Consider the following 25,127-nt stretch of genomic DNA (forward strand, 5'->3'; position numbering starts at 1 on the left):
GGTATACAAATGGACTTTGGACTCCCATCCAACAATGAGAGATGCACTCTCACCCTGAACTCTTAGGGGAGGGTCTAGGCTCTGCCCTGGATGAAATGACAGACTATGGACACCCCCCATGGAGGGCCTCACCCTCCCTGGGGAAATGAGGGGATATTGGAGGGGTTGGTAGGAGGGTGTGGGAGGAGGGGAGGGAAAGGGAGAGGGACCTGGAATTGACATGTGAAGCAACCTTGTTTCTAATCTAAATTTAAATTAAAAAGAGAGAGAGAGAGAGAGAGAGAGAGAGAGAGAGAGAGAGAGAGAGAGGAGAGGAGAATAGATGACCTGCTATATTCCCATCACTTGGACTGCAGCAGGAAGATTGAGGGCTGCCTGGGAGTCATAGGAAGTTGTGGGCTATAATAAATAATAAATATAATAAATTTTGTCTTACAATAAAGAGCTAGAGGTTTAACTCAATAGTAGAGTACTTACTCCACAGACACAGGCTCTGGGTTCAGGCTCTAGGATTGTTAAAAAGGAAAAAACACATACATGTGTTCCTTCTGATGAAAGCTAGTCTAGAATGCATGACAAAATAAGAACCCCAAACACCTCATTGGCCAGTGAGAGAAATATGACTAAGCAACACTTTTTTCTTGGGCTAGACTGAATGAAGAATGTTGATCAGATATTAAACGTAGGTCTCTTGGTATCTTTTTAATTTCAGATTCTGAGACGTCCATCCCTGCAACGTCGAGCTGGCTCCCGCTCTGATGTAACGCACCATGCCGTCACCTCACAGCTGCCACAGGTTCCTTCAGGAGCAGGGAGCCGACCTATTGGGGAACAGGTACTGCTGTGTTCACTATCCCTGTCATATAGTGTTTTTTTTTTTTTTTTTTTTTTTTCCGAGACAAGGTTTCTCTGTGGCTTTGGAGGCTGTCCTGGAACTAGCTCTTGTAGACCAGGCTAGCCTCGAACTCACAGAGATCCGCCTGCCTCTGCCTCCCGAGTGCTGGGATTAAAGGCGTGCGCCACCAACGCCCGGCCGTCATATAGTTTTTACATTCACAGGAAAGCACCAAACAAGATGCTTATTATTATATGCCTAAGCAGGAGGAGTAAACTGTCAGCTGCATCTGACTTCCTTGATGCTTAGCTTCCTGGTTTCACAGAGAATCCATTGTTGCTCTGGTGTAATGCAGCTGTGAGTTTCTTGCTTGAAACTGCTTCATCTTAGCCTTTGAGTGAAAATGAGCATATATTAAAACAGCTGAGGTTTGTTGTAGTTGTAGTAATCCTAGTAGAAGTGTAGGAGTCAAGCCGTGGTAGCATACACCTTTAATCCCTGCACTCAGGAGGCAGGAGCAAGTGGATCTCTGGGTTCAAGTCCAGCTTAGTCTGCAGAGTGAGTTCCAGGACAGCCAGAGCTACACAGAGAACCCATCTTGATAAACCAAAAAAAAAAGAAAAGAAAAAGAATCCTCTAGTTCCTATCCCTATATTTTTGCTCTTTAAATCTGGTGTGTGTGTGTGTGTGTGTGTGTGTGTGTGTGTGTGTGTGTGTGTGTGTGTGTGTGTGTGTCTGTCTGTCTGTCTGTCTGTCTGTCTGTCTGTCCCATGTGTGTATATGGATACATGTAGATAGATAAATGTATATCTTTACATATTTGTAATAGCTTATTTTATGCTTTAGCAATCAGTTCAAGTAAAGGAACTCTAGTCCCCATAGAGAACTAAAGGACCAGCAAGATGGCTCAGTGATTAAGGCTCTTGCCACCGAGCCTGGCAGACCCAAGTTTGATATCTGGGACTCACATATTGCACAAAGAGAACCAACCCCCTCAAGTTGTCCTCTGACCTCCACACACAGGCATAAAAATGCACATATAAGTAACTAGATATATACAAATTTAAAGAATGACTTATTTGGTAGATGGCAAGTCTGTTCAGGAATAAGATTTGTTCCCGAGACTGTCCCTGTATGAGGGGTTTTACTGCCCTAGGAAGAAGAGGAGTATGAAACCAAAGGAGGACGCCGCAGGACCTGGGATGATGACTACGTGCTAAAGCGGCAGTTTTCTGCCTTGGTTCCTGCTTTTGATCCTAGACCTGGTCGTACGAATGTCCAACAGACGACTGACCTAGAGATTCCTCCCCCAGGTAGGCACAGTGTATTTGAGTTTTGTGATCTAATATCAGTTGATAACAAATGAAATGGTTACATAAAGTTTGAAAAGTAAAGTACTGTTTATATTTGCAGGTTATTAATAGAAAATAAACTTTTATATTATTTTTTAAAAATAATTTTTATTTAAATTAGAAACAAGCTTGCTTCACATGTCAGTGCCAGATCCCTCTCCTTCTCCTCCTCCCCTGCCACTCCTAGCCCCCTGCCCAATCCCCACTCCATTCCCCAGGTAGGGTGAGGCTTTCCATGGGGGATCTCCAGAGTCTGTCATTTCATTTGGGCAGGGTCTAGGCTCTTTCCCAAGTTTCCAGGCTGAGAGAGCATCCCTCATTGTGGGATGGGTATGCAAAGTCCATTTGTATGCCAGGGATAAATACTGATCCACTACCCAAAGCTCTCTAGGCCTCTTCACTGACACCCACCTTCAGGGGGTCTAGATCAGTCCCATGCTGGCCTCTCAGCCATCAGTCTGGGGTCCAAGATCTCCCTCTTGTTCAGGTCAGCTGTTTCTCTGGGTTTCACCAGTCCGGTCTTGACCCGTTTGCTCATCATAGAAAATAAACTTTTAAGCCTTATGTTGTGTAGATGTTGGGACCAGGGATAGAGCTCAGTGAGTAAAGGTACCTGCTACTAAGCCTGACAGACAAACTGGTCCTAACTCTTGGAATCCACATAGTTGAAGAAGAGAGTTAATAACTTGTTATGTGACCTCCATATGTGCTCTGAGGCACCCCCCCCCCCCCCGGAAAATAAATATTTTAAAAGGTAAGTTTTAAAACAAGTTGTTTAGAGCTGGGGAGATGGCCCAGTTTGTCAAGTGCTTCCTGTACAAGTGCGAAGACCTGGGTTTGGGTCCTCAGCACCCATGCAGAAAGTTGGTGGGTCTGGGGAGAAGATGGCTGAGCTCTAAAGCAGCCACTGTTCTTAGAGGTTCAATTCCCCGCACTCACATGAGACAGCTCACAGCTGTCTGTAACTCTCTGCAGGCACATGAACACACATACACATCTAAATATACATATTGGGGGGAAGCTGCATGTGGTGGTGATGTGTGTGATCCCATTACTGGAAGGCAGAGACTGGGATATCTGGAACTTACTGGAAACCACGCCACACATAAGTAAAAACATAAGTGAAGACCGACTAAGGAAGACTTGGTGTAGACCTCTGGCCTCCACGTGCACGTGTGTTCACAAATGCAGATGCACAACACATGAGACACATGAAATAAAGCCCAACCAATCAGAAATGGGTATTTTAGAGTAGCCAATCACAGCCTCTCTTCTTAGCATAGTTGAAGTTTTATTAAAGACATTTTAAGGTGTGTGTGTTGGCACATACCTGCAGTACCAACACATGGGAGGCTGATGCAGGAGGATCAGAAGTTCAAAGCTAGCTTCAGCTGTACTTTGAATTTTAGACCAGCCTGGGCTAGGTGAAACTGTCTTAAAACAAGAGCACCATCAAAACCTTCCCAAGAAAACAATGAAAAAAGAAAAGAGCACCATCAAAACCTTCCCAAGAAAACAATGGAAAAAGAAAAGAGCACCATCAAAACCTTCCCAAGAAAACAATGGAAAAAGAAAAGAGCACCATCAAAACCTTCCCAAGAAAACAATGAAAAAAGAAAAGAGCACCATCAAAACCTTCCCAAGAAAACAATGAAAAAAGAAAAGGAAAGGCTGGAAAATTGCGCATAGATCTTTAAGATGGACTTTGAACATGGGCTTAAGAAGAAAGAGATATTTAGAAAGAAAGGTAGACTCTAGAGAATGGATGTAGGCTTCTTGAGGACGCTCCGTGTGTGTGTGCGCGCGCGTGTGCGTGTGTGTTGACACTGAATCATGTTGTCTGCCATGAAGGTACATCTCCAACAAAGCATTGTTTGTATTTGTAAAGTCTTTAAGCAAGGCATTATTTAAAGGTGTGGTTTTAAAGTCTACTTTCTACTGGATCAAAAGTGTTACATGTTAACTTTGAAAGACTGTCTGCTTCTCCTGTCAAGATTTCTGGAGTCAGCCTGAGTGGTAACTTGTCTGCTAACACTCCTTTTTTATAGGAGTGCATATGGTGGCACATACCTTTAATCCTGAAATTTAGGAGCAGAAGCAGGTGGAGTTCAAGCTCAGCTAGACTACATAGTGAGACTCTGTCTCCACAACAAAACAAAACAAAAAACCGGGCATTTATATGGTATGTTAGGCACATAATATGCCCTCTCCTGCCCACAGTATCTAGATCTTAATTTCTGGAACTTGTCACTATGTTGCCCGACATGGCAAGGAGACTGCAGGTAAATTTAGTTAGACACCTGCAGGTAGGTGCAGGATGGGAGCCAGAGGAAATGTGGTGTCAAGATGAGGGCCCGTGGGCTGATGGTCCATGCAGCCTGGAGAAGTGAAAAACAGCAAGGAAGCGGAGAGCCGTGGAGCCTCCAGGAGGAACGAAGCATACAGGTTTGACTTAAAACTCCAAATTTCAAAACTGTGAGGTTTCATAGTAATATTGGATCTTCACATCTCTTTCATGAAGAGAATGATACTTCCTGTTTGGCTATGTAGTTAAAAAAAAAAAGAGGCTGGACTGACAGCCTCCAAAACAATACAGAGAAACCCTGTCTCATAAAAACCAAAAAAAAAAAAAAAACAAACAAACAAACAAAGAAAAAACCCAACAACAACAAGAGAGAGAGATGAAATGAAGTTAAAACATTTCAAGTAGTTATCATGGCACCTGCTTTTTGTTTTGTTTTGTTTTGGTTTTTCGAGGGCTGGAGAGATGGCTCAGCCATTAAAGGCTAGGCTCACAACCAAAAATGCCAGATATTCTAAGGCATGGTCTTTTAAGAGGGTTTGTCACTAACTAGGGTTTTACTGATATAAAGAGATTGTGGCCGGGCGGTGGTGGCGCACGCCTTTAATCCCAGGCAGAGGCAGGCGGATCTCTGTGAGTTCGAGGCCGGGCTGGACCGACAGCCTCCAAAACAATACAGAGAAACCCTGTCTCGTAAAAACAAAACAAAACAAAAAAAAAACAAAACAAAAAACAAAACAAAACAAAAAAAAAGTTTGTGTTCCATATGAAGATAAATGTACTTTGTAATTTAATATTTTCTGTGAGGGTAAATACAGCTTGAATAATATGATCTTTACTCGTTTCACAAAAGAACAGTTAGTTATGGAGTACACACAGCTATAGATACAGCTTAAATAAGACGTTATGAACTCCTTCCACGAAAGAACAGTTAGTTACAAGAGTGCATACAGCTATAGACTTTCTGGGCAGCTCTGTAGTACTGTTCCTATCTTGACCCACTACTTTAGTGCCACACTTATGAGCTCTGCATCCAGTTTTGTATAAGCTAGTGACTGGAAGGATATTATTATATTTTTGTGTTCAATAGCAGGGCCATGTTTCAATTAAAGTATAATAGACTAAAGTTGGGCATAGTGGTGTCCATTGGGAGGCTGAGGCAGCCTGGTCTACAGTGAGTTCTATGGCAGCCAGAGCTATATAATGAGACTCTGTCTCTAAAAGCAAACAAAGTACAATGGAATGCATTGCAATGAATAAAAACTGTTTTAGGAGAAATGAGATAAAGATAAAATGAATTATGAACTAATGAAAAGATGAGTTTTTTCCAAGTATGTCCTTAATGTGGTTATGTCTCTGTGCATCTTTCTTTCTTTTATTTTTTTGACTTTTCGAGACAGGGCTTCTCTATTGCTTTGGAGCCTGTCCTGAAGCTCTGCTCTGCAGATCAGGCTGGCCTTGAACTCCCAGAGATCTACCTGCCTCGCCTCCAGGTGTTGGAATTAAAGGCATATGCCACCAACACCTGGCTTGGATCTTTTCTTAAAATGTAGTCATTTACTGTAATTAAAAGTTTGACTGCTGGAATTTGGTGGCACACGCCACTACAGAGTGAGTTCCAGGGCTACGCCAAGAAACTCTGTCTTGAAAAAGCAAAAAAAGAAAGAAACCCGATGTTTCACTTTTGGCTTGCTAAGGAAGTTAAAGAAAAAGACACCTGCCAGGTCAGAGCCAACCCAAGAAACCCGCATGTCTTGTTACAAGAAGAGCAAAAATAGGAGTAGAATGTCCCTGGTGTATTCCCGGCCATGTCACAGGAGACACCTTTGCACGGGTTTTTTAAGTATAGGAGAGTAGAATTGAAGAAAATTCTTACCACCGCCTGGCTCACAAAGGTTTTCTAAGACGCATTACTTTGTCACATTATAAAAAATAACTGCCGGACATTGGTGGCGCACACCTTTAATCCTGGCACTCAAGAGGTAGAGGCAGGAGGATCTCTGTGATGAGTTCGAGGCCAGCCTGGTCTACAGAGCAAGTTCCAAGACAGCCTCCAAAACAATACAGGGAAATCCTTTCTCTAAAAGAAAAGTTTGACATATTGTTGGATGAGAGTAAATAGTGTTCCTTGAATGTAGAGTTAATGATAATTTTAGTTTATAATTTATAAACTTAAATATTAACTGTTCATAGTTACCAAGTATTTTAAATAAAAATGAGAGATACATCTTATACATAAATAAGTCCTGTTCTATCTATACATCTATCTATCTCTAAGTAACTTAGGTATAATAATTCCCATTTAAAAGTACAACAGAACAGGCTGGAGAAATGACTCACCAGTTAAAACTTGCTGCTTTTGTAGGGAACCCAGTTTTGGTTCCTAGCACCACATGGGGCTTCACAATCACCTGTAACTCCAGATCTAGGGATTTCATGCCCACTTCTTGCTTCATAGGCACATATAGCTAAAAAAATATAAGAATAATTTTTATACTTTTATTTTGGTTTGTATAGTCCTGGCTGTTCTGGAATTCACTCTGTAGACCAGGCTGATCTTAAACTCACAGAGATCTGCCTGCCCCTGTAAAGATGTACAGATTAAGATACACAGGACTTGGATAAATATAGGTTAATTTTATTCGGAGAGAAGTCACTTACATGAGAAACTGATGACCCACAAGTTTCAGCTCCAAGGATCCACACCCAGCTGTTCTCTGTGACCCACCCAGAACCAAGAGAGAGCAAGCCTGTTCTGGACCCCAGACCAAATCCCACATGCTGTGACCAGATGGGCATGGTCAACACCACAGCTGCAGCTGGTTAGATCTCTCACTATACCCGTCTCCTGATTGCTGGGATTAATGGTATGCACTACCACTGTCCGGCAATACTTTATTTTTTATCTTTAAGTGAAATAGTCAGGCATCATGTTATCCCACGTCTGAGAGGCTCAGGCAAGTGGATTGCCATGAGTTCAGAGCCCAGCCTGGGACGTGGTGGACTATATAGCACCTTCTAAGCCACCCAGAAATGTGCCCTTTTTTCACAAACCAGAAATAGTAAGTAAAGTAATGCTTGAAGCCAATGGAGTCTTAAGTGGACACAGTTTGTGAATGGATGGCCTTGTCTTCCACTGCTGCTCTTTGTGAGATTGTTTTCCGTATCTCATCCTTAGGAACGCCTCACTCGGAGCTCTTGGAAGAGGTTGAATGCACTCCCTCACCTCGATTGGCTCTCACATTGAAAGTAACTGGGCTTGGAACAACTCGGGAAGTTGAATTGCCGCTTACCAACTTCAGATCAACCATCTTTTATTATGTACAGAGACTGCTTCAGCTGTCTTGTAATGGCAATGTGAAGTCAGATAAGCTTAGGCGTATTTGGGAACCCACTTACACGTAAGATTTTAACTTGCTATGGAAGCAGACATTATTATCTATAAGTCTAGAATGTTGCATTATAGGAACAGGAAAGGTTTGTTTCTTGTTTTGTTGCTTTGCAGCAACCATTAAGACTGTGACTGCATGTGTGGGGTGGCTAAAGTTCAGAACCAGAGGGACCCCTGGAGATAGTCCAGACTCCACTAGACTCAGCCTTGAAAACAGATCTATTGCACTTTTATAATAGTGTGTAATAGAAGTACTAAGTATACATTATTTGATCTTTTTGTGGGGTATGTGAGCTAAGCTACCTCTCTATTTATTTATTCCACAAATAATGGTCAGTGACACAGCAGATTTAATACTTGCAATCAAATCTATACCCAAGCTATATCCCCAAAGATTGAACATTTTTGTCTATTTCAAAATCTTTAAAATGAAGCATAATTGTGAAGAATTAATGGATTAACACATTAGAAGTGTTTTCAGCTATTGTTTCTAGGTCTCAGTAAGTGCTTAGTATTACCTAGAAATTTGGTTTATGATATTCTTTTAATAGTTCATAATCTTAGATGATGTCTGATCTTATTAGCATATATTTTTAAAGATTAGAGCTTTATTGGAAATAAGTGTAAATCATTTGATTCATGAATTAATTGAGTAATGTCTTCATGTTTAGAATCATGTATAGAGAAATGAAGGATTCTGATAAAGAAAAGGAAAATGGGAAAATGGTAAGTTATTTTTAGAAAATGGGTCTTAATTATTTAGTGAAAAAAAAAAAGTAAGAGTGGTGGTTCAAGCCTTTAATCCCAGCACTGGGGAGGCAGAGGCAGGCGGATCTCTGTGAGTTCGGGACCAACCTTATCTTCAGAGCAAGTTTCAGGACAGCCTGCAAAAGCTACAGAGAAACCCTGTTTGGGGTGGGGGGGCAGTAAGAGTGTCTGTCACTGTTCTGTTGCTGTGAAGAGGCATCTTGACCAAGGCAACTCTTGTGTAAGAAAGCATTGAGTTGGGAGCTTGCTTACAGTTTCAGAGGCTTAGTCCATTTCCACCAAGGCCGGGAGCGTGGCAGCAGCAGGAAGGAGCGGTGCTGGAGAGAAGCTGAGACCCTCTGCAGGCAGCAGGGAGAGAGGAACGGGGCTGGCTTGGGCTTCTGAAAGCTCAGGACAAACCTCTCTAATAAGGTCATACATCCTAACTCTTCTATTCCTTTCAAAGAGTTCCACTCCCTCATGACTAAGCTTTCAAATATATTCACACCAATAATAACTCCCTAGCCCCCATAGGTTTGTAGCCATGTCATGCACAACTGAATTCATTTCAATAATCCATCAAAGTTTCAGCACTGTTTAAAAAGTTCAAAGTTTTTGAGAATCATGGCAGTCTCTTAACTGACCCCTTGAAAATTAAAATTGCAGATCACATACTTCTAACATACAATGACACAGAATATACATTACCATTCCAAAATGGAGGAAAGAGCCAAAGAAAGACCTAAACCCAGCTGGGCAAACCCCAGGCTCTGTACATCTCCCATGTCTGATGTCAAAATGCTGTTCAGATCTCTAATTCCTTTCAGCTTTGTTGACTGCAACACACCTCTTTCTCTTGGGCGGGTTTCACTCCATGTTGGCAGCTGTCCTTGGCAGGTATCCCACAACTCTGGCATCTCCAACATCTTGAGGTCTCCAAGGAAGTCCAGGCTTCACCTTCACATTTCATGCAGTGAACTCTCCAGGCCTCCATGAAGGGACACCCATGATATAGCCCTTGCCTCAGCGGCTTTCCTTAGAGAGGGAGAGTCCACAACCCTTTTCTTGTATCCTTGATTCTAAATCCAGAACCATGTCCTGAAGCTGCCAAGTTTTGCTCCTCGGCCCTCCTGTCCATTTGCATCAGCTTTCTGTTGTTGATTGTGTCCCTGGCTGCTTAAGCTTTTCTCTAATTCCTTTTTACAAGTTGGAAACCTGGCTGGGTGGGGTCTTGCCCTGAGGTTATCACTCCCTTTATTCCATTTAGCATCGGCTTTTCCTTCAGTATTTGATTTTCTTGACCACTTGACTTAGCTCCATTATACTTCCTGGTGCTCCTTTTCTCCTTACACTGCCCATTTTGTTCTCATTGTCCTTTTCACTGTAGACCTGTTAAGAGTGAGCACTAATAGCCACATGGAATACTCTAAGTTAGGTTGTCATACTATCTCAGCTAATGCTCTTCATCCAGAACTCTTCAGTTTTGCCTCAGGCAGATTTTTAGGGCAAGGGTAAAGGCAGCCATATTCTTGGCCAAAATATCACAAGAATGGTTTCTAGGCCACTAATATTCTTACCCTCTGAAAATTCTTGAACTGAGAGGGACGAGATTAAGAGGAGAGAGACAGGGACAGAGAAAATGGGCTTTTGGAATCTCAAAGCCTACCCTTAGTGTCACATCCTCCAACATGGCCATACCTCCTCGTCTTTCTAAAGCTTTCGTATAGTTCCACTCCCTGGTGACTAAGCCTTCAAATATATGAGCCCATGGGTGCCAGTCATAATCAAACCACCACAAAGAGAAGAAACTAAGATTGTATCACAGCTGAGGAGGAAGGGAACTAACACTGAGTTATGGAAGTTAGACTAAGTGCATGGTCTTACAGCTACATCATGTAATGCATGTGACATCATAGACCTCATCACTGGGAAAGGCCAATGTTTGGTTTTTCCTGTTTGTAGGGTTGCTGGTCTATAGAGCATGTGGAACAGTACCTTGGCACTGATGAATTACCAAAGAATGATTTGATAACCTACCTGCAGAAGAATGCAGACGCTGCTTTCCTGCGCCACTGGAAATTAACTGGCACTAATAAAAGTATTAGGAAAAACAGAAATTGTTCTCAGCTTATAGCCGCATATAAGGTATATATTGCATTAAAATACTGGTTTGAGTGGGAATGGCTTGAGCTTTGTTTTAACTTTAAAACCGTGGGGCTAGGGTGCATTTTTTGGTGAGTGCTTAGGCAGCATGCATCAGGCCCTGGACTAGATTTTCTTTACTCCAAAAAAGAAAAGAAAAACGGTATAAAAAACTTTTATTGGGATATTTTTTAAGGAATTTGAATGAGCATGGTTAATATGTCAGTGTTAAAGTTGCTTGTGACTGTGGATGTGAGCAGACCAAAGCTTGCCTTGGTTTCAGTTTCTTCGGCAGTGTGAATGGTTTTGAATGAATTTTTGTTTTGTTTGATAAATGTTTATTTCATAAAAAGGGGAAAATTTCAACAGTCGTTAATACTAAGAAGAATAAGTGTTTTTTCAAAAAGTGATTGATTGCTAAGTTTGCTAATTGTCTGTCCAGGATTTCTGTGAGCATGGAACAAAGTCTGGATTAAACCACGGGACTATTTCTGCTCTTCAAAGTAGTGATATTCTTAATCTGACAAAAGAGCAACCTCAGGCTAAAGCCGGCAATGGCCAGAACTCCTGTGGAGTGGAGGATGTCCTTCAGCTTCTGCGCATTCTGTATATAGTTGCAAGTGATCCTTATTCCAGAATATCCCAAGAAGGTCTGTAAGCAGCCTTGATTTCTAGATCAGTTTGAAAGCAATTATTTTCCATTTTCATTAATTATTTTAATTAACTTTACAGATGGTGATGATCAGCCTCAGTTTACTTTTCCACCGGATGAATTTACTAGTAAAAAAATCACCACAAAAATTTTGCAGCAGATAGAGGTAATCTCATGGGTGACCTTTGGTGGGCTTTTCTTAATATGCCTTTCTCTCTTTGCTGCCTCTGATTATCTCTTCATTCCTTCTTCAGTAATAGTTCACATAGTCAGTCTTTTTATTCACTATTAATTGCTCTTAGCACTAACGCGTTGTTTGTTAACTTGCAGGAACCATTGGCATTGGCGAGTGGGGCTCTGCCAGACTGGTGTGAACAATTAACCAGCAAGTGCCCTTTCCTAATACCATTTGAAACTAGACAGCTTTATTTCACCTGTACAGCATTTGGTGCATCCAGGTAGGAAGTGACCCTTTTGATGTCTTTAGAATCAAGATAGTTTTCGTTATAGAAGGTCAGCCTATGCAAATACTATGCAAATAAGATTGATGGGGGACACATTATCTTTAGTTTTTGTGAAGGCTTGTCAAACTTAGAAGTTTTCCATTTTCAGTTGAGTGCATACGCCTTGTTGGTACAGCATGGATTACATCGATTTCTGTTTACCAACACTAGAGTTCTTTGGTAACTTGCAAAATTCTCAGCAACATCAAACTGAATGCTGGTAAATAGCATTTTCTTTCTTTCTTTCTTTCTTTCTTTCTTTCTTTCTTTCTTTCTTTCTTTCTTTTCTTTTCTTTTCTTTTCTTTTCTTTTCTTTTCTTTTCTTTCATTCATTTTTGAAGCTCTGTGTAGCTTTGGAGCCTGTCCTGGAACTTGCTCTGTAGACCAGGCTGGCCTCAAAGATCCGCCTGCCTCTGCCTCCTGAGTGCTGGGATTAAAGGTGTGCTCCATCAGTGCGTCGGTAGTGTTTTATTGTTATTTGATGGTGGACAGTGGACAATGTCATTGAGCGGCAGCCCCGTCCTTTTCATTGTCAGCATCTGACTGTGTCTTCTATCTGATGACTTCTGTTTTTGTCATCTCATGTGCAGTGTGTTTAATTTTGTTCTTTCAACCCTCTAGAGCACAGTTTCACGAGGGCAGTGCTTTTTATTGTTAGCTCTTTTGTTCCCTATTGTGGTTGAAATACCTGAAACTGAATTACAGGTGTTAAATATTTTGTCTCTGGGTAAAGGTGCTTGCCACCAGAGTTCAGTTGATGGAACCTACCTAGTAGAACCTGAGAACTGACTTCTGAGAGTTGCCCTCTGATCTCCACATGTATACTTGAACACACACACACACACACACACACACACACACACACACACACACACACACACACACTTTTTTAATATCCTAAATTGACCATTTTGATGGCACTTGTCAGTGCCTTTCATAGTAATAAAGATGTCATAACCACTTTTTGGTTTCTCCTGACACTATTTTGATGAATACATTTTGATGAATATAGTGCTTGTATCACAAATATTTAATATTATTTAATTGATAAAATGAAGAGAAATATGTACTTTCTCCATTTGTTTAAAGCAGATTATGACAAAATGAATTTTACAGATTTTCACTTAATAAATTGCCATTTGAAAAATAAACTAATTAGGCATATTGGCTTACAGCTATAATTCCAGCACTCCGGAGGCTAAGGAAAGAGGATTGTTAGGTAAGAGGCCAACTGAGTTACATAGTAAGTTCCAGGCCATCCTGGAATACATAGTTAGACACTGACTCAACACAAAACAAAACAAAAAACCCAAATCACCTCTCTGAACACTTTTTAAAGATTCTGACTGAGCTCAACATTGTGTACCTGGAATTCTGGTAATTGGGTGATGGATACAGGAAAAGCCTCTCTCAAAACAGTATTTAAAAGTAATTGAAAGCAGTCCGTCAGTCTTCTCCTTCAGTTGCTGGCTTAGCCGTCCATTCAAGTGCTATAGGAACGCTGGTGTTGTGTTTCAGAGCGATCGTGTGGCTGCAGAACCGACGAGAGGCCACAGTGGAGCGAACAAGGACCACCAGCAGTGTGAGGCGAGATGACCCTGGTGAATTCAGGGTTGGTCGACTCAAGCACGAAAGAGTAAAGGTTCCTCGGGGTGAATCGCTGATGGAGTGGGCTGAGAATGTCATGCAGATACATGCAGATCGGAAATCAGTTCTAGAGGTAATCTCATGTAAAGTAAGGTTCCTATGGAAAGGATGCATGGGAACCGGGGCATCTGTGTCTCCACCGAGTAACCATGGCAGAACAACAGGAAGAGGGTTCCTTTCCTGTGTGCAGAGCCTGTGTCTCAGGCAGTCCGTCTACAAATGCCCCCTTGATTACCAGCGTCTGGGTTGTGACCTGTTCCTTCACCAAGTTGGACAGAACAGTGCATGCAAAGGAGTCCTTTTGACTAGCTAAATTTTTTTCTTTTTTTTTTTTCTGAAACAGGGTTTCTCTGAGTAGCTTTGGAAACCTGTCCTGAAACTTGCTCTGTAGCCCAGGCTGGCCTTGAAGTCAAGAGATCCATGTGCCTCTGCCTCCCGAGTGCTGGGATTAAAGGCATATGCCATTATTGCTTGACTGACTAGCTAAATTTTACCCTTGTTAGCTATGCTGTTAGGTAGTCTGTATTTTTGGAGCAGGTGTTTCTGCGGTATTCCTTCACCTAACTTTTATGTTGACATCACAGCAACTGGCAGCACTCACTGCAGAGATGCTGATGTAGGCATTTCTGTCCGACCCCATTTACACAGTGACCTATCACAGGTGTGCAGAAGCTACTTTGATCTTTTGCATCACAAACTGGTTACAACAGTTGTGGTGATAAGTCTCTAGATGTACAAAGCTTTATTACTTTCACTTTAAATACAAACTTTCTTTGCTGTTATTCCAATCTTCCACCATATTTTTCTTTTTCTTCCTTTTTTTCTCTTCCTCTTCCTCCTCCTCCTCCTCTTCTTCTTCCTCCTTCCTCCTCCTCTTCCTCTTCTCCCCCTCCTCTTCTTCTTTTTCTTCTTCTCTTCTTCTTTTGGTTTTTGGAGACACAGTTTCTTTGTGTAGCCTTAGCTGTCCTGGTTCCTGGCCTTGATCAGTCTCACAGAGATCTTCCTGTCCCTGACTTCTGAGTGCTGGGATCAAAGGTGTTCACCACCATTGCCTGGCTCATCATATATTTTTCTAACTAAAAAATTCTTGCCGGGCGTTGGTGGCACACGCCTTTAATCCCAGCACTCAGGAGGCAGAGGCAGGCAGATCTCTGTGAGTTCGAGGCCAGCCTGGTCTACAGAGTGAGTTCCAGGACAGCCTCCAAAACAATACAGAGATACTCTGTCTCGAAAAACCAAAATATATATATATAAATTTAAAAATTCTTTAATTTTTTTTTGTTTGTTTCTGATATGTTGCATAAGTTTTTGTGAAAAATTTTCTCTCAGTTTTAGATCACATGTGATGTTCAGAGCCTCCATGGTGATTGCTTAAACTCACAACAGAGAATTTAGGGTTTTGGTCATAAAAACCCAGGTGGAAACAAAACCCATTTCCTCTGATGGAAAGATCAGATTGAAGTATTCTGCTGAGTTGTAAGATTAAGACAAGTAATTAATGTGTGCCTGATGGTGCAGTAATGGAAAATGAAAACTCAGAGACCTAGAGTCTTGTGTCTGTCTTGTGTATCGTATACCCCCTTTTGTTCTGAAAAAGGAGAAGCTGCTCAGTCAGATGCAACAGAACTGATTCATTTAAAAATGTGTGGTGGTACATGCCTTGAGGCTAGCCTGGTCTACAAAGCAGAGTTCCAGGATAGCCAGAGATGTTACTCAAAGAAAACCTGTTTCAAAATAAAAACACCAACAAGACAAAATGTTGCACAAAGTGCCCCTTTCTTTACCATTTTTTCCTTGTTTTAGGTTGAATTTTTAGGAGAAGAAGGAACTGGCTTGGGACCCACTTTGGAGTTTTATGCACTTGTGGCCGCTGAATTCCAGAGGACTGACTTGGGGACTTGGCTTTGTGATGATAACTTTCCAGATGATGAATCTCGTCATGTAAGCTTTAATTCTTTTTTTTTTCTTATAAAGGAAAACATTTAATTGGGTGGCTTACAATTTCAGAGGTGTAGTCCATTGTCATCATGACAGACACAGCATCATACAGGAAGGCATAGCGCTAGGAAGAAACAGTAAGGATGGAGGAGACGCTACATCTTGATCCGCAATGTTATGTACTCCGAAACACCACGTGTGGCTTAAGCATATATGAGACCTCAAAGCCAGCCTCCACAATGACACATTTCCTCCAACAAGGTCTTATCTACTACAGCAGAGTCACACCTCCTCATGGTGCTTATGGTGGCCATACATACTCAACCTACTTCATTTGACTCCCTGGCCCCCATAAACGCGTAATAATATCATAATGCAAAATGCACGTAGTCCATCTTCAAAAGCCCCCATAGTTTATCACAGTCTTAACGGTGTTTTTAAGTCTAAAGATCAGTCTCTTCTGAGATCCTTGCAATCTCTTAACTGTAATTCCCTATAGAATCAAAATCATAGTACAAATAACATGCTTCCAACATCCAATGGCACAGGATATATATTACCATTTCAAAACACGGGGAAGAGAGGAAATCCTGGCCCAAAGCAAGGGTGAAAACTACTGGGCAAACTCCAGGCTCCACATCTCCATTTCTCAGATCTCAACTTCTTTCAGCTTTGTTGACTGCAACACACTCTTTCTTCTGGGCTGCTTCCACTCCCTGTTAGCAGCTCTCCTTGACAGGTTTCCTCTTCAGGCCTCCATTCAGGGACACTACACATTAATCGCTGGCCGCGGTCACAGAGGCAAATTCTATAACCGCTTTCTTCTATTCTGATAGCCAGAACCATGTGCCAAAGCTGTCAAGTTCTGCTCTTACTGGAGCTAAATATGATCCCTACATTCATTTACATGTTTAGAACTCTCTGTTTTCTGTGGTTTCCTTCACTGCCTCAGGGTGGCTGTTCTGCACCTTGTCTGTAGACCGCATGGCGTTGAACTTACCTGCCAGCCTCTACGCCTCAGTGCAGGGATTAAAGGCATGGTCCACTATACCCAGCCCTAAGCTTTTCATTAATTCCTTTCCCCAAGTTGGAAGCTTAGCTAGGTGAGGTTTTGCCCTGAGGTCATCACTGGCTTTTCCATTTCTTAATCTGTTTATCTCCGTGAATATAGGCCTTAGCGTCATTCCACACCTAGTGCCGCTTTCTCCTCAATTTGTACATTTTCTGTTTTGATTGCTCAGCCTGCTCCTTTTCATTGTAAATCTTCCTAAGAGTGAGCACTAGTAACCCGTGACAGAGACTATACTAGGCTGTTTTGAGATTTCTTTGCCAAAGCAATTCAAGTCTTTTAGCTTCATGCAGATTTTTCAGAAAATGCCTGAAACCAGGCAAATTCTTCACCAAAACATCACAAGATTGGTCTCTAGGCCACATGCTAACATTCTCTAAATCCTCTCAAGCCAGGCCCCACCATTCACATCGCCCTCAGCACCACTGTCTTAGATGTGTCTGCTAGTATTTCCCACTAAGCTCCACTAAAAGCATTCAATGGCCTTTCTAGTCTAGTGTCCCAAAATGTTCCATATTCCTCTAAAAAAAAACATGACCAGGCATATCACAGCAATACTCCATTCCATGGTACCATCTTCTGCCTTAGTTAGGATTTCTATTGCTGTGAAGATAAACCATGACCATGGCAAGTCTTACAAAAGAAAACATTTATTTGTTGCTGGCTTACAATTTCAGAGGCATCATTATGCTGAGATGCATGGGAATGTGCAGGCCAGCATGGCGCTGGGGAAGGAGCTGAGTGTTCTATATCTTGGCCCACAGGCAATTCAAGATTTAATTCTTACCTTGTTTTTTGAGTTATGACTGCTTTTACAAAATGTTAAAAATAGGCTGTGCCAGGTTTTCTGACTGCACTTTGTCTTTTAAATATTTTAAAGATTATTTACTTTATTTTCTGTGTATGCATGTTTTCTGCATGTGTGTATGTGCGCCACATGCATGCCTCTGCTGGGGAACAGCACATGTGGCTGTTGGATCACCTGGAACTGGAGATACAGATGTTTGTGACCACCATGTGGGGGCTGGGAACTGAACCCAGGTTCTTGGCAAGAGTAGCCAGTGCTCTTAACCTGCTGAGCTAGCTAGCTCTCCAATCCCCTGGCTATACTTTTAGAGACTATTTTTCTGTTTTTTTTTTTTTAAAGACCCCATTCCTCCCCCAATACTGAGGATCAAACCCAGTACTTTATAAATGCTGGGAAACTAATTTACCACAGCCACATTGGCAGCCCTTTTTAAGCTAAAACTGTTTAACTGTTTTTTCATGGGTCGGGTGTGTGTGTGTGTGTGATGATTGAACTCAGGCCAACAGGTTTGATGCTGAGTACTTTTACCAACTGAGACATCTTACTCACTTCTAAATTTTGTGTTCCATCTGTGTGGACAAGTGTTTGCATGCACCACAATGTACACATACCATATTGTATGTGGACACCAACTTGTGTGAAGAGTTCATTATCTGCTTCCATCATAGGGCTCACAGATATTGAACTCAGGTAATTGAGCTTAGTGCAAGACCTCTTACCAATTAGCTATCCTGACAGCCCTACTTTTCGGTTTTTGGAGAGGTCTTACTATTTTGCCCAGGCTGGCCTCTACTTTTATTATTGAATAACCTTGGTATCATTAAAATATTTCTAAAGGCTGGGTGGTGGTGGTGTATACCTTTAATCCCAGCACTCAGGAGGCAGAGACAGGTAGATCTCTGAGTTCAAGGCCAGCTTGGTTTACAGAGCGAGTTCCAGGACAGACTCCAAAGCTACACAGAGAAACCTTGTCTCCAATCGCTGTCTCTGTCTCTCTCTCTTTGTCTCATTTTTTAAAGGATTAAGTTTCTTTGCCAAAGTTAATTAATGCCATACATCTTTAGATGACTAAATTTTAAACAATGTTTATGAATCTTTTAGATGGTAATGGAAGGTTTGGTAACATTTATTTATTATTGTGTTTCCTTTCCAATAAACAGGTTGATCTTGGAGGTGGGTTGAAACCTCCTGGATACTATGTACAGCGATCATGTGGTCTGTTTACAGCACCTTTTCCACAAGACAGTGATGAGCTCGAAAGGATCACAAAACTCTTCCATTTCCTTGGAATTTTCTTGGCCAAATGTATTCAGGACAATAGACTGGTGGACTTACCTATTTCTAAGCCTTTCTTTAAACTTATGTGCATGGGTGACATTCAAAGCAACATGAGCAAACTGATCTACGAGTCACGCGGCGGCGACAGAGACTCACACTGTACTGAGAGTCAGTCTGAAGCTTCCACAGAGGAAGGCCATGACTCTCTCTCAGTAGGAAGCTTTGAAGAGGATTCAAAGTCAGAGTTCATCCTCGATCCCCCTAAGCCCAAACCCCCAGCCTGGTTTAATGGAATTTTGACTTGGGAAGATTTTGAACTAGTAAATCCGCACAGGGCCAGATTTTTAAAAGAAATTAAAGACCTTGCAATCAAGAGGCGCCAGATTTTAGGCAATAAAGGTCTTTCTGAAGATGAGAAGAACACAAAGTTACAGGAGTTAGTGCTCAAGAATCCATCTGGTTCTGGACCACCACTTAGCATAGAGGATTTAGGGTAAGATTTATGTATTCATTCTTCAACCTAACAAATGAGGAGTTCAAGGTTTCTGTTTCTCTGTCCCTGTGGGCCTCTGGCATTTTGAGTAAAGTCCGGAGCACGCTGATGGATGCTAGAAGATACTTGTTATTATTATCATTATTATAGAAGATAATACCGCGTCAGGTGTATGGCTCAGGTGGTACGGTGCTTCCCTGGTGTGCATAAACCCTGGGTTGGATCTCCAACACTGCATAGAACCTGGCATGGGGGCCTGTGCCTGTAATCCCAGTGCTGGGAAGGTGGAGGCGGAAAAATAAAAAAATGTAAGGATATCTTTGACCACATAGAAAGTTTGAGTCTAGCCTGGAATACATAAGACATTGCCTTGAAAAAGAAACATTAATCATTATATTTTTGGAGGATTATCTGATTTTTCAAGTATGATAAATTTATATCTTGTATAAAAAAAATTCAAAGCCAATATATGGACAACTTTCAGCTCACGTATAGCCTACTGTGCTAAGGTCAGACATGTAAGCCTTTATTGGTTGTATCAGTTAACTCTGATATTGCAGCTCTTGATATATTTCTTTCCTGTACATATAATTGTCATACGTTCAAGTATATTTGCATATGTTTTGAGGTTGGCTGTAGGGCTTTCACATTTACTTTTTAATTTTTGCTAGCAATTGTGAGAAATAGTGTTTGATAACTACATAGTGTTTATGACTACATGAGTATTAGTCATAAACAAGAGGTCCCATTCAACTCAAGTGAACTTAAAATTCTGTCACTTGATTACTTCTTAGTGTCTGTCTCTCCTATACTTACCTGTTTTTAATCAAGGATATTTACCCTTATGATATACACTTGTCTACACTATTCAGTAAAGTAACATGCTGTACAAGTTTGAACCCAAGCAGTAATATGCTATGTATGTCATACAGCCTGGGTGTGTAGTCAAATGTACCATCTAGATTTGTTTAAGTATAGTTTATGTGTATGTAACAAAAACGTTACCCAATGACACGTGTTAAGAATGTGTCTCTGTCTCTAGGGTTGGATAATTAATGACAGGTCTAAGAATATATCTCTATAACTAGGGTTAGATAATGACACGTCTAAGAGTGTACTCTGTCATTAGGGTTGGACACTGCTAGCTGTGGCAGTGCACACCTTTAATCAGAGCACTTGGGATTGAGACAGCAGGTCTCTGAGTTCAGGGTTAGTGTGCTCTATCTAGTTTCAGGCTTGCCACCAGGACTACACAGTGAGATGCTGTTAAAAAAAACAAAACAACAACAACAACAACAAAACAATGTGAGCTAGCTATATGGTAAAGGATTTGTTTGTTTTGCCCTCTAAATATATATACACTTTGTATATATTGTGCATAACAAATGAAACTATAGTTTCTCCCCTGGGAGAAAAGCCTTATAAACATGTGCTTATAATAATTGTGGAAATCTTGCGTTTGATAATTTTTCTTTCCTTAAAGAGGAAGTGATTTATGACAAGCTATGTTTTTATGTAGTCTTTACAAAGCCAGAAAGGTTTGCAAACATTTGGCCTAATAGTTTTCATGCATAAGGTTTTTGCTCTTAGAGACTCAGCCTCTTTCTTATACAAGGTCCTGGGTTTGATCCCTATACACCATACTTTGTTTTGGACTACCAACCAGCTCCCAAATCTTTTTTTTTTTTTTTTTTTTTTCTTTTTTTGGTTTTTCGAGACAGGGTTTCTCTGTGGCTTTGGAGGCTGTCCTGGAACTCGCTTGGTAGTCCAGGCTGGTCTCGAACTCACAGAGATTCGCCTGCCTCTGCCTCCCGAGTGCTGGGATTAAAGGCGTGCGCCACCAACGCCCGGCCAGCTCCCAAATCTTGACACTGAGACTTATTATTAGTTATGAATGCTCGACCTTAGCTTAGGCCTGTCCTACTAGCTGTTATAACTTATTTTAACATGTTTCTCTTCCTCTACATTTTGCCTTGGTGTTTTTTTTTTTTTTTTTACATTTCTCTCATTCTATATGCCCTACTCCGTGTCTGGCTGGCTGGCTGGCCATGGGAGTCTTCCTCTCTTTCTCTCTCCTTCTCTCTCCTATTTATCTGTGCCCCTCCCGTCCCTCTACTGCCTGGCTATTGACTGTTCCACTTTTTATTAAACCAGTCAGGTGCCTTAGGAAGGCACAGTAAAATAGCATTCCATCTTTACATATTTAGAGAAATGCAGCATAAGCAAGTGTAACACATCTTGCCTAGCTAAAGTAATATTCCACAGCAGTTATAAACACTGACAGTTGCTCAATAGTAATCTGATCTTTTTGAACTTTCAGTTTAAATTTCCAGTTTTGCCCTTCTTCAAGAATATATGGCTTCACAGCTGTGGATCTCAAGCCGAGCGGGGAAGATGAGGTAAAGATTTGCTCTTAGTACAGTTGTTAGGCTCTGAAAGATCCTCTTAGCAAAGCTGGTTACACTGGGTAGCTGGCTATGTAAATATATGAAATGAGCTAATAGTGGCAAACCTTCCTTTGCAGATGGTAACAATGGATAATGCAGAAGAGTATGTGGATTTGATGTTTGACTTCTGTATGCATACGGGTATTCAGAAGCAGATGGAAGCCTTCCGAGGTAATTTTAAGTCAACACATTCCCTTTTACTTTGACATTAACATAAAGGCTGCTGAGTATCATTGAATTTGCCTCTAGGCTCTGGCCTTCCAGATAGTTAGGTTCAGCAGCTTAGTCATGACAGGTTTGAACACTAAGCTGTATTATGCCTTTTGCTTACTCCTCTAGAGGAAAGGAGACTTCTGGTCCTCACCTCACTTCTTCAATTGTGAGTGGACATAAATTTGTACACATGCTATATTACACGATGAGGGTGAATTATACTGTAAGTCACTTGAAAACATGAACACAACCTTGGCTGCTTTTGTGACACTGGGTAGTAACAAAAAATGAGAATTTGACTAATGGCTATAGTGACCAAACGTTCCTTCTGCTCACATTTGTGACGTTAAACATCAGTTTTCTTTGAGGGAGCATAGGAAGTGCTGGGAAATGGCCATGGCCCATCTTCTTCTACAAAGATCTGGATTTTTAATTGAGCATTTTATAATTGTGTCATAGGAACTGAATTGTGTGCTTTGTTTTTTGTCTTTGGTGTATGTGTAATGTAGATGGCTTTAATAAAGTGTTTCCAATGGAGAAATTAAGTTCCTTCAGCCACGAAGAGGTCCAGATGATTCTCTGTGGCAATCAGTCACCGTCCTGGGCAGCCGAGGACATTATCAATTACACTGAACCTAAGCTTGGCTATACACGTGACAGGTAATTTCCAAGGGACAAAATTTTTTATTTGTCTGAAAATCAACGACAGATTTTCTAAGGACTATAATTTAGAAAGCTACATTCACAATGTGGAAACACACAGCGGGGTTGCCAAGACGCTGGCAGTGATGAGGCTCCGAGATCACTCAAGACGCCGGCAGTTGCTTGTGTCTCATGCTTCGCTCGCTGTCCTCCCTGAGCTCAGTCATTCTTTAGGCTGGGTGGATTGTAAACCCATAGGCTACCCTGCATGGATGTTTTACTGAAGTGTAACGGGCCCCCCGAGTGAAATCATGCAGTCTTCTGTATGTACACTCTCTCTGCTCTGCCATCTTTTAGCATGTGATTATACAGCCCATCTGCCTGTGGCATATAGTGTACTTTGTCATGGGTAGTGTTTTGTTTTACTTCAGTAAAATATGTCACAAGATGTGATTATTTTACTGATGAAAATATATCAAATACACTCTGATACATGTAGCCTTAACTATCCAAGTGTATCTTCAACTGTGATTTTGAGCTTGGTGTGTGTGTGTGTTGGGGGGGGCAGGGTTATTTGCTTGGTTTTGTTTGTTTGTTTGTTTTGTTTTTTGAGACAGGCTTTCTCTGTGTAACAGCCCCAGCTGTCCTGGCACTTGCTGTGCAGACCAGGCTGGCCTCGAACTCACAGAGATCCGCCTGCCTCTGCTTCCCAAGTGCTAGGATTAAAGGCGTGTGCCACCACCCGGCTAGAGCTTGTTGTGTGTTTAATCTTGTTCTTCATTGTTCCAGAGACAGCCTTTGAGGTTTTAAAAGTGGCTGTGTCAGCCTAGTATTATCTAACTCAGCAGTTCTAGACAGTCATGTGTATATTGCTGCTGGAGTGGGTATTGTTGACTTTCAGAGCAGTAGTAGTGTGTCTTGATTTCAGTGTATGGCCAACCAACCTAGGTCTGTTTGTTCTTGCAGTCCTGGCTTCCTCAGGTTTGTGAGGGTTCTGTGTGGCATGTCCTCGGATGAAAGGAAAGCATTCCTGCAGTTTACTACTGGCTGTTCAACGCTGCCACCGGGTGGCCTGGCTAACCTGCACCCCAGGCTCACAGTTGTCCGAAAGGTACAAATCAGCTAGTGGATTCCAAATGGAACATAATTCCATCGTGGCTAAGGGGGCAGTGAGAAAGATGAACTCAACGCTGTTCTGTGTTCCCTTCTCTTTGCGTAGGTTGATGCTACCGATGCAAGCTATCCGTCAGTCAATACTTGTGTCCATTATCTGAAGTTGCCTGAATACTCCTCTGAGGAGATCATGAGGGAGCGCTTGCTAGCTGCTACAATGGAGAAAGGCTTTCATCTCAATTGAAGTTTGAAATGCCGAAAGGAGCCAGCAGAGACAAGTCCGAGGGAAGCCTCACACTAGTGACACTTGCCTGGTTTTCCACCAGTAAGGCTTTGAGAACGTGTGGAATAAGTTCCTTAGCTGCTGATGACAAAGTACATCCCTTAACTACCCTGCCAGCAGGGTACCCAGCACAGGCTGTGCTGCTTCACAAGGGCTCACGTGACTGGAAAAGGTGGTTCTGCCTAACTGTCCCACAGAGCAGCCTCAGATCTTCAGTCTCACCGGAAGCTCTAACCGCGTTTGTGTCGAGTTGTCATCGTTTCATGCTCCATACACTACAGTTGCCATCACTGGTTCCCGTTTTGCTGGCTTTTTAGCTACTTGGTCAAAAATACTGCTTCCGTAAAACATAGTGTTAACGCGCATCTCAAGCTTTTCCTTTTCCTTTTTAACGATGCCTGCACTACCAGAGTGTCCAGTGTTCTGTTTGTTCAGCACACAATCATGCACAGCCTTTTTGTTCCTCTGAGGTGGGAGTTTATTATTTTCCTAAATACCAGTCTATAAAGATGAAATCCTAAAGTGTGTCTGTGCAGCTCAACAGTAAAGACATATTACAGGAGGGAAACACTGGTCTAGGTGGAAGGCACACTCACAGCAACTTTTATGTTTGCTTGTCTTTTCTTTGTATATTATAAACATTTATTTAACTTGTTGCTGTTTGACGTAAATTTCTGAAATGTATGCTCAACAATAATCATTAAAATGTTTGCAGCGTAGAAACTGTGTCGCGTCACTATTTTACTGCCAGCAACAGACCTGGGAGCTTCACTATAATGGAGTTCTTAATGTTCTAGACAATAACAACCTGGGGTCAGATATAAAGGAAAAAGCTGAGAGATGGGAGAGAAGGAGCAAGCCGTGGTCACACCTTACCTCCTTAGCGGCTCAGCAGGCATGGCAGCAGCGAGTTCCTTTTCCTCCCTGCTTATGTCCTGTTTCCACCCAGCTACCTACTTCCTGTCTGCCTGTACAGCTCCATTCTCTGACCTTCAGACAGGCTGTATTTGTACAAGCAAGTTATCACCACACTTAATCACATTCCCTCCCTCTGTCCCTCCCTTCTTTTTACTCCTCACAGTAGTGTAAATTGCTTCTTTAAAAAACAAAATAAAAGCCAGGTGGGCATTGGTAGTCTATGCCTTTAATCCCAGCACTCAGGAGGCAGAGCTCTGTGATTTTGAGACCAGCCTGGGCTACAAAGAGCAAGTTCCAGGACAGCCTCCAAAGCCACAAAGAAACCCTGTCTCGAAAACCCCCCAAAAATAAAAC

General features: G+C 41.8%; 1 protein-coding gene across 4 annotated transcripts in view; it reads left to right on the plus strand.

The window, feature by feature from the left end:
* Hectd1 (HECT domain E3 ubiquitin protein ligase 1) overlaps positions 1-24,574 on the plus strand; it is an 88,668-nt gene extending 64,094 nt beyond the window's left edge. For 3 of the 4 annotated variants that reach the window (XM_040743117.1, XM_040743118.1, XM_040743119.1), the window contains exons 28-43: positions 713-835; positions 1,992-2,148; positions 7,668-7,890; positions 8,552-8,606; positions 10,590-10,772; positions 11,212-11,419; positions 11,502-11,587; positions 11,752-11,879; positions 13,443-13,644; positions 15,375-15,512; positions 18,547-19,157; positions 21,478-21,556; positions 21,682-21,775; positions 22,327-22,477; positions 23,426-23,570; positions 23,679-24,574. In XM_040743117.1, coding sequence (XP_040599051.1) covers positions 713-835; positions 1,992-2,148; positions 7,668-7,890; positions 8,552-8,606; positions 10,590-10,772; positions 11,212-11,419; positions 11,502-11,587; positions 11,752-11,879; positions 13,443-13,644; positions 15,375-15,512; positions 18,547-19,157; positions 21,478-21,556; positions 21,682-21,775; positions 22,327-22,477; positions 23,426-23,570; positions 23,679-23,816 — 2,721 coding nt within the window. In that variant the 3' untranslated portion in view covers positions 23,817-24,574. The remainder of the gene's footprint in view (positions 1-712; positions 836-1,991; positions 2,149-7,667; positions 7,891-8,551; positions 8,607-10,589; positions 10,773-11,211; positions 11,420-11,501; positions 11,588-11,751; positions 11,880-13,442; positions 13,645-15,374; positions 15,513-18,546; positions 19,158-21,477; positions 21,557-21,681; positions 21,776-22,326; positions 22,478-23,425; positions 23,571-23,678) is intronic. The other variant, XM_040743120.1, reaches the window with a different exon arrangement.
* Positions 24,575-25,127: the final 553 nt, after the last annotated feature.

This window comes from Mesocricetus auratus, unplaced genomic scaffold (genome assembly GCF_017639785.1).
Source record: "Mesocricetus auratus isolate SY011 unplaced genomic scaffold, BCM_Maur_2.0 Super-Scaffold_15014, whole genome shotgun sequence".
Classification (NCBI taxonomy): domain Eukaryota; kingdom Metazoa; phylum Chordata; class Mammalia; order Rodentia; family Cricetidae; genus Mesocricetus; species Mesocricetus auratus.